This window comes from Centruroides sculpturatus, unplaced genomic scaffold, assembly GCF_000671375.1.
Source record: "Centruroides sculpturatus isolate CEXI.00-Female unplaced genomic scaffold, Cexi_2.0 scaffold1516, whole genome shotgun sequence".
Classification (NCBI taxonomy): Eukaryota; Metazoa; Arthropoda; class Arachnida; order Scorpiones; family Buthidae; genus Centruroides; species Centruroides sculpturatus.
In genome coordinates this window covers 158263-168085 of record NW_019385684.1, presented here as the reverse complement: position 1 = coordinate 168085, position 9823 = coordinate 158263, and the positions used below count along the sequence as shown (strand labels likewise).

The 9823-nt window shown below is 28.4% G+C and overlaps 1 protein-coding gene and 1 long non-coding RNA gene across 2 annotated transcripts in view; one reads left to right on the top strand and one right to left on the bottom strand.

Moving 5' to 3' along the window:
• Window positions 1-755, bottom strand: LOC111641175. The gene is made up of 3 exons (XR_002759365.1): window positions 582-755; window positions 267-483; window positions 1-138 (listed from the first exon to the last, which is right to left on the bottom strand). It is a non-coding gene; the product is annotated as an uncharacterized LOC111641175 (long non-coding RNA).
• Window positions 35-9823, top strand: part of LOC111641172 (NLR family CARD domain-containing protein 4-like) — a 28409-nt gene continuing 18620 nt past the window's right edge. The window contains exon 1 of the mRNA XM_023387297.1: window positions 35-163. Coding sequence (XP_023243065.1) covers window positions 148-163 — 16 coding nt within the window. The 5' untranslated portion in view covers window positions 35-147. The remainder of the gene's footprint in view (window positions 164-9823) is intronic.

Here is a 9823-nt window from a genome sequence, read left to right as displayed (position 1 = left end):
TCTCCTGTTTTAATTCCAAAATGTTATGAAATCACATGTCCTTGAAAAAGCTGATACGAGAGTATGGAAAACATCGATGATTAACTTCGCCACGTCATATCCCGCCTTCATGTTTCGAATAAATTTCTTACAGTATCACTAAACGAAATGAATAAAATTAACGGTGAGTGGATATTACAGTCTTAATACTTTAAATACATTGCTAAGCTTTAAAGATTATAGTGTAAATTTTAGAATTAAGTATTAAAAGTATTTTAAATATTTACCAAAGCGTATAGTATATTGAGAGGTATAAACATTGTTTTTTTCACTCTATACGATGCTTTTTAAGATTGTATAATACGAGATATTATTCTACTTAAATTTTCTTTCTTTATCCTGCTTTTCCGCCATGTTTTCTCCACCCGTCGTTTTCGGGAGCGCACGGGATGACGGGATAATTTCGATTGGCTGAATGTAAGATTTTTTGGTTAAGGTATCCAGCTAAAAAAGGTCTTATACTTAATATTAACGAATAGACATAGATAAATCTAGACGTAATTTGACACGCTGAATCGATTGGTATTAAAAAAATTACTTACGTTCAACCGTTTAAAAGTTACGAATGATTTTTTATTTCCGGCTATTTACTTCGTTTAAGAACAACTTTATTAAGAAATACGCAGGCACTCATCGATATTAACAAAACGAATTACTATAATTCACCATAATACATTCCATCTACGAGAGAAAGTGACATAAAAAATGCTAAAATGGTGTCGTTAGCCAGCGAACACGCGTAACCACGACAAGTGTGTAGGACAATTGACGCAGGGAAATTTTCCCTCACCGGTGGGGAATATGTCGAGCGTGACGTCACTTCTACAATTCCCTACACGCACGTGAGCAGTAACAGAAATAGTTGACACGGTAATATAATTTATTATATATTATTTAAAACAAAATTAAAAATTTAATAACAAATTTAGTTTTCCTCATGTTACTTTTTAACAACATTAACGTCTTTAGTTCTTTATCTCAAGAAATCCGCTGTTATGGAAAGGTCTCCAGCTTTAATTGCGTTTTATACGTATTCTTTCCTCGCTGTTCCACATCTAGGGGTTTATATGGCATGCACATACTACACACTCGTCATTAAAGCCTTCCTACGTCCATTTTATATCACTTAAACAGCTACGAACGCTTTTATCGTAGAGGCTGGCTGCTCTGTACTCCTCCCATCACAACTGAAGCAAAAGGTATCCAGCTTTAATTGCGTTAGATTTAAGATAGCTTTAACAGATAAAAAGGAAGCAAAAGGAGAGGGTGAAACCGTCATCCATCAAGTGGTACTAATCCTGAGGTTCAGATAATTAGTAGGGGTGAGACGCAGGGGCGGACTGGCCCTAAAATTTTTGTGTGGAAAATTTATTACCAGCCCAGCCCACAAATAAAAAAAAAATGTATTTTTTTCTATTTATATTTACTTGACAAAAATTACAATAATCACAAGTCTATATTCTACAATGTTAATTTTTTATTTAGAAGTTTGCTTTGTTGAGCAATAATATTAACGACATCATCAGAATGTATTTCGTTTAAAAAAATTCTTCTCCACTGACATTAACACGAAGGCTTCTAGATTTTTTTTGCGAGATACTTATAAGTATCTCAGCCTGCTTTTAGTTAATAATTTTAACATAGAAAAGTTTTGTTCACCGGACACTTGTGTTACAGACATAGATAGCAGATATTTGTATGCTTGACCAAGTATAGAATAAGCGCCACTTAACACGTTATATCTGAATAATATATTATAACAACAAATAGAGCAATTTTTGCAAGCAATGCAGTAAGAGAATAGTATATAAATGTATGTTTTGCCCCACAAATTTAAGATTTTTAAAATTATATGAATTTAATCTAATCAATATTAAAAATCATAAAATCAATAGTAAAAATTAACTAAATTTAAAAACTGTTGAAATCTCATTCACTTATTATAAAATTAACTAAATTTTAAAATTTCATTAATTTTTACAAAATTAACTAAATTTAATCACAATGATTTATTTAAACCAGTTTAAGAAAAGAAAATATAAAAAAAGTCAATAATATACTTATTTCCACAATCTCATTGATTTAAAATGTTTTGTAAGAAATTCTCAACATCATCTGTTTCCTCATGTGATGGATTTTTTTCTATAGTTTTAACTGTAATTATATCTCTCACATTGAATGGAATAGTTTCATTTATGACTAGATAAGTTTCTTCTTTCTCTTTTTTTTTAAAGAAAATGCTAATTTCCCATTGATAAATATACCCACAGATAAACAAAATATTGCTAAATTACATGTAAAATAAATCTTACTAATGAAACCATTAGATTCTAATACATATTTTCCATCATAATTTTTTATATCACTATCATCAATAGGAAGATCACCTAAGGTTAAATAAAATTCTTTATCTTCAGCTGGTTTAGGTAAATACAGAAAACCTCTTAAGATGAAAGAATGGTTAATTTTGAAATAATTTTAAAGATATGATTTTGTAACTGCATCCGTGTCATTAATTGGATTTTTAAAATTAGTTATTATTTTTATTTTTTTGCATCAAACACATCCTCATTATTTTTTCTTAAAGTATTATTTTCTAAATATCTTTTATTCACAACATTTTTGTCATCCACTGGATCATCAACATTTCCAATTCTTTTATTTTTTGCATTGAAAGCACCATTATGCATTTTAAGACATCTGTTATCCAATGTCTGAAGTTTTTTACTCGTTTCTGTTACGAAATTATTAATGTTTAAATTTAATTCATTAATATTTTTTTCTGAATTAGTTTTATCTGTTATGTGATCTTCTTCTAATATTTTTAATTTATTAGCATTTTCTTTAGCAAAAGTTTGAAAATCACTATTTAATTCATTGATTATTTTTAATTTATTATCAATATATTCCTTAGTTGCAGCATCGTTTTTATCTATTGGATGTTCACAATATTTTAAGATCTTATTTTGCATATCATAATTTCCATCATATGTTAATTTGAAACCATTACCAGGAGGACCAGGAGGACCTTCTTTTACTTCATCATAATAATGACCAAAAGGGAACCAAGCCATTTATTAAAAGGAAAATTTACTTTAAAGTTTTAAAGGTTTCAAAAGTCTTATTGTACATATTCATAATTCCTTTTCTTTTTTCGACTAAAACGAAATAAAATCTATACGGTTTAGCAGGTGTTTCTCTCAATTGCCAAAAGAATTCAACTTTCAAATTATCAACATTATTATAAGAGGGATGATTAGAAACATCGAAATGAATTATTGGATACAGTCTTCCATAGTTTGTATAACTTACTAAACAACCAGACTCTGTGTTATTAGTATTTAATCCTGCTGCTAAGAAATCAGAATAATATCTCGAATAATCTAATTCTCCAGGTTTAAAGCTAACATTATAATCTTCTGTTGGATATTTATCATTATTAATTCTTAACCAACATCTCATCATATCTAAGTTATCAAATATCATATTATTCTGGTTCTGATTATTTGCTTTCTCTATATATTGTGGAATAACAAATATACTTCTGATTTCATTTGTTGTTGTATTTACAATTATTGTACCACTAGAACCATTTTGAACGTTACTTTTAATTAATCTAACAGAACACCAATTAATTTCTATATTTGATGAGGGATTTAGAGATACATCATTAAAATGAACTTTTGGTTCTGGATATAGTTTAATATGTGGTAACCAAAGAGAAATATCAGATATTATAACTTTATAATTCGGATTATCAACATCAGTATGGATCATATCATTATTTGAATTTCTCCAGAATACAAATCTTACATCAATGTTTGATATTATTTTCTTAAAGTCATTGAAAAATCCAAACATTTGTTTAATTGGTATCCACAGTTTAATCTTGTTACTGTTTTTAGTTAATATCCATCTTTCTGTAAATCCTTTATTCTAATTTGCATTTTTCTTTAATCCTTTTAAAAAGGTTTCCATTTTTTTTTTAGTTCCAAACGATTGATCATCTGCTCCATCAAATATCAAAACTTGTTTATCTGATGATTCTGAGGTGTCAATGAAAAACAACATATTAGTTGCTTCAGAAGTAGAATAATCTTTTGTAAAGTTTATAAGACCTTTAATGTGATGAACTAATGAGGGTAATTCAATTTCTTTAATTAGTGTCTTTCCAATGTGTAATTCAGATCTCGAGAATAAATTTCCAGTATTTACCAAGGTTACGTTATCACTTCCAATCGAAGAACCATCCTGTTTCTTAATTTTTAGTTCTGGACAGATATAACCACTAGAATATAAAATCATATCATTTACATCTTTAATATTAAATTCATATTTTGCTGATTTCTTTTCATCGACAGTAACTTTATCTTCTATATACTGTTTGTACTCAAAACTTTCGATTTCATTGTTGTAATAATTAGGAAGAGTTAAATCCCAAATCTTTTCCATTTATTAGTAAAAAATTTTTTTGAATCCTGTTCCATATAATCTTTGCTTAGTTATAATATTTTTTACTTTGTTTTCCACAGTCGGGGATTTTTTAGATAAAATACTCTCTAGTTTATTTTTTACAAACTGTTTCGTCTTATCCCCAACCACAGATTTTGCTTGCTTGGCTGCCTATTATTTTTAACAACTTCTTACCAGCCGTTTTAATTGCATCGATAAATATATTTCCACCATAATATTTTTTACTTCGAACTAACAGTCTATGTTTATTATAATTCATTTATTTAGTTTAAAATTAAACGAAAAACAACTCTTTTGTTTATTAAGATCAATTAAATTATCATCCTGATCAGTTATCCACATTCGAATTCTATAAATATAATGATTTCCATTAATGTCTGCAAATATGAGATTAATCTCTTCAATTTTTATCAAACTTCCAGGTGGATGAGACGGTGTGAAAGAATAAAGAATATCACTAGTGAAATCGTTGTACTCTACTCCACTGATTACATCACAATGAATATGAATATCATCGATTCTTTTTGAAATATTTGCTATGTATTTTCCTTTCTGTTCTTCATCCTCATATATCTTTGGTTCGAAACCTAATATCTCGTGGAGTTTTCCTTTACTCAGATCAATTTTATATCCGGGTTCTAAATAAATTATAAATCTCGTTGTTGCAAAATGAATTCCAAACTTTATAGGAGGTATTCCAAAGAATTTTACTAAAAAGTTATTTAGTTCTCGAAGAGTGTAATTTCCATTTTCTATCGTTACTTCATTCCATTTTGTTTTATCAAAATATCTAAAGGTATTATTATTAAATTTTTCATCGATATTATGCCAAGAAACCCACATAGACATTGATTTCAGAGCTAATTTCGAATTATTTACAGGTATTGGAGTTTTAAACTCAATTGTAAAGTATTCTGATTTATCAACATATTTCGAATCTAAGACTATTAGTTTCATTTATACAAAAAAAAATTCTCATTAAACTCGCTCGGTTCTTGTGTAAATGAGTATAAAACATCAATGGGAGAGTTTCCTTTATTTATTTCTACTATGTATTTCATACAATAGTAACCACATCTAACAGATGTAGGATTCTGAAGAAAACTAGAGTTATATCCTATTTCTTTTTTAGATGTTTTTAAATATTTTATAATTTCTTTTGGAATTATCTCTCTTTTCAATCTTACATTTTTTAACTTATATTCTCCAAAAGGATCGAAGAATTCAACGAAGGGATATTTTGGATCATTATAATAACAAACCCAGTGTGTACCATCTCCAGTTGAAATATCTAAATTAATTATACCGTTTTCAAATTTTCTAATTGTTTTCGGTAATAGATCAATCGTAAACACACCTCTAAAACCTTTTTCATTTTTTAAATTATCATTTATCGTCTCATTGGATATACCCAATTCTGAATTACTCCTTTTCCCTTTAATTTGAAATTTGGTCATATTGGACCTAAAGGACCTTTCGGAAAAAGGAGACCACCGTTTTTTTTTTATTACATCCTGATCCAGTTACTTTATCTAAAGCTTTTTTTAACTCCCCATCCTACAGCACCTGATAAAGCTCCTGTAGCTAAAGTTGTTAGAATAGGAATTAAAAATGGTAAGAAGCCTTCATTCTTTTTTAATTGAGTTCTACTTATTTTTATTCTCTTTCCTTCATTAATATTTTTTATTTGTGTTTTTGTTAAAAACATATCATGATTAGGAGGTTTAGATTTATCTATTTGTAAATATATTTCTTCTCCATTCTTAAAGGCTGATTTCAATTTATTCTTTTGAAATTCGCTAAGATAGATTCTTACCTTTATATAATTACTCATGTATTTAGTTAAAAATTTAGAATAATATTCTTGCACTGTATCAGTTGTTACTTCTCCCGAATTTAATAATAGATCTAGAATTTCAACAATTTTATTATATACTTTTTTATCTCCACCTAACAGTTTATCAGTTAATTTGTCTAATTCACTAACTAATCCTTCTCCACTAATTTTTAATACTACTGGAATAGACTTTAAAAAATTTTTTTCTATAATCTCTGAATAAATCTAAATCAGACTGATACATATTTAACTCCTCTTCTAACGATTTTCTTAATGATTCTTTAATTTCTTTCTTCTTTAATTTTTTTAATTTGCTTTAAACTAATTTGCTTTAAACGAACCTAATGTTTTCGATCTTATTTCAGCTTTTTTGAGCATTTTTTCTATTTTTTCAGGTTTATTAAATAATTGAGATGGAAGAATAAAACTATTTTGCTCTAAATATGAAACATCTAATCCAGGGGTGTCCAACCTTTTTGTTTCTCTGGGCCGCATTGGAACAAGTCAAGGAGTTTTGGGCCACAAGTATGTATAATATATACTTGTGGCCCAATATACAAGTATACTTAAAAATTAACATGTCTAGATTATAATAATAAGTATTAAAACTTTATCATAAAAAAGAATATTTTAAAAAATTACTTATACAGCACCTTCAATTTTTACTTAGAAATAGATAAATTCATCTATATATATATAAATGGACGTGTGTGTCCCTATATTTCATTTTTCCGCAAAAAGTACACATCGCACATTAATGCTGTTTGTATTAATATGTGGTGATAGCCCCAAGTCTACATTCGTGAACTATGGGGGTTGCATCTCGATAGCTATAAGGGTGCGGGATATATGGGGCTGAAAGTTGTTGAAAGTGGTTTTCTATTTCGAATGTTATGTTCGAATTTGTTCGAATTAAATTCGAACAATATTCGAATTTTAATTCGAACATAAAATTCGAATATTGGTTCAATTATAGAACGATTGTAAACGTTACAGAAACGTTGAAAATAGTTCGTTTGACTAAACGTGAACAGGAGACGTTCAGAAATAGAATCGGGACCACGTCTGTAATTAGTCTGAAAACGCGGGACCTAATTCTTGCATTCTGTGAAAATGGGTAAGATTGGCTATAATGTAATTATCTTAATCTTCACTATCGTTATTTTTTAAAAACCCAGCGAAGCGGGTCCTTGCAGCTAGATTCTAGATTACTTAGAAAAACAGTCTTTTATATATATATAAAAAACTATATTACATACAAATAAAAACCCAGCGAAGCGGGTCCTTGCAGCTAGATTCTAGATTACTTAGAAAAACAGTCTTTTATATATAAAAAGCAAAAACTATATTACATACAAATGTACGAACAAATAAAAACACAGCGAAGCGGGCCCTTGCAGCTAGTTTATTATAAAAGAGACAAACTGAAATTTATTTGAAAAACACAAATATTTGTTTTATTTGGGTCTCTAATTAATAAAAAGCGACGAAACGCCATTTTGAACTGCGTTTTTATTCAATTTATATAACTATAAATAATATGTAGCCGATAAAGCAGTCAAAGCGCCAAATGATATTTTTTACCTCAAACAAAAAAAAAGTAGCCACACTTGCCCCAATGTGGCCAAATCTTGCAACGTTCGAAGAAATACTAAATAAAGCTGGAGTTATGAATCAAAGGATTATAGACCCAAGTGCGGGAAAAAAGACAAAGGACAAAAGATAAAGAAGTGTAAAAAATTGAGAAGTTACGGGTCCATATTTGATGAACAGTAGATCTATTTAACCTTTCTCACTACTACATCTTTTGTCCTTTCTCATTCTTCCCTTCTTTTCCCAAATTTGAGTCTATAATCCTGAGTCACAACTCCAGCTTTCTTTAGTAATCCTAACGCATTTACACATCTCCAAGAATAGTATTTGAAAATATTTTCTATTTACTCAAAAATAAAATATGAATAAAGGTTTACGGCTTTGTGAAACTTTTTTTTGAGTTTACGCCGTTGAAATAAATAAATAATAATAAATGAAAACATTTGTCGGTTTTGTTTACACGTTTATTGGGCCGCATTAAAACTTGCCTTGGGCCGCGTGTTGGACACCCCTGATCTAATCCTTCATCTAGGTCTTCTGGAGTATATCTCTACTACTTTTTTGGTGTGGATTCTACTAAAGTTGATGAAGGATAATCAACTTTAGTAGAAGTTGAGGAACTTTCTGGAACTTTTCTGGAAGTTGAGGAAGTGAAGAATCAATAGTAGAAGGAATTGTTATATTATGAATAGCATCTTCAATAGCTTTTAAATCTTGTCTAACATCTTGAATAGGAAACTCTAATATCTCTGTAACTGGTTTATGAAACTCGGAAAGACTTTCTTCATATCTTGTTTTACCTAGTAATTGTTCTTTATTTTTCTTTCTTATTGCTCTGTTCAGCTTAGCTAAAGTAAGTAACGCTTTCATTCTTATTTACTAAGCTAAAAAAATTATCTCAAGTTAAATATCTTTTAGCTCAAGTTAAATATCTTTTAGCTTAAGTTAAATAACATTTAGCTCAAGTTAAATATTAAGCTGAAATTTTTAGACAAATAAATGATTAAGATAAAAGATTATACAGAACCAGATGAATATGAAGATCCTAATCAGAATCCATTATTACCTAAACATCCATTTAGACTCTTAATCGTTGGTCCATCAGGATGTGGAAAAACAAATCTCTTATTAAATCTAATTTATGATCAACTGAATTTCGATGCTTTATATGTATGTGCTAAAGATATATTCGAACCTAAATATCAAAAATTACAAGAGAATTTTACACAATTTGATGATGTTGAAGAGGAAGATATTATAAGTTTGAAAAGTAAAGAGAAATATAAACTACTTAAATTGTTTCATAAATTTAAAAAAGGAAACATTATTTACTAATAACATAGATAATGTGATTGACGTTGATAGTTTAGATCCATCAATAAAAAATTTGATTATTTTTGATGATTGTATTACTGAAAAAGATCAATCTAAAATTGTAGATTTCTTTATCAGAGGAAGGAAGAAAAATGCTTCAATTATTTACGTATTTCAATCCTATTATTCAACACCAATTGATATAAGAAAAAATTGTAATTATATTATTTTCTTCAAGATTCAAGATAGAGAAATTAAACAGATAATTAGAGAAATAGATGGATCATTTTGTATAAATTTATATAGTAAAGCTACTCAAAAGCAATACGATTTCTTTATGCTAGATCTTAAAAACCCAAATATAAAATTTCGACGTAATTTTACTCCTTTATAAATGGAAGAATACTTAGAAAAGAAAATATATGTTTACAGAAAGAGTTATAATGATTATCATATAATTAGTGTATCATTAACAGTTGGAAAATTTATATTTAGTTCTTCTGGTCTATCTGCGTTTGTTATAGTTCCGTTAGCAGTATTAAGCTTAGGAGCCGGAATAATGAAGTT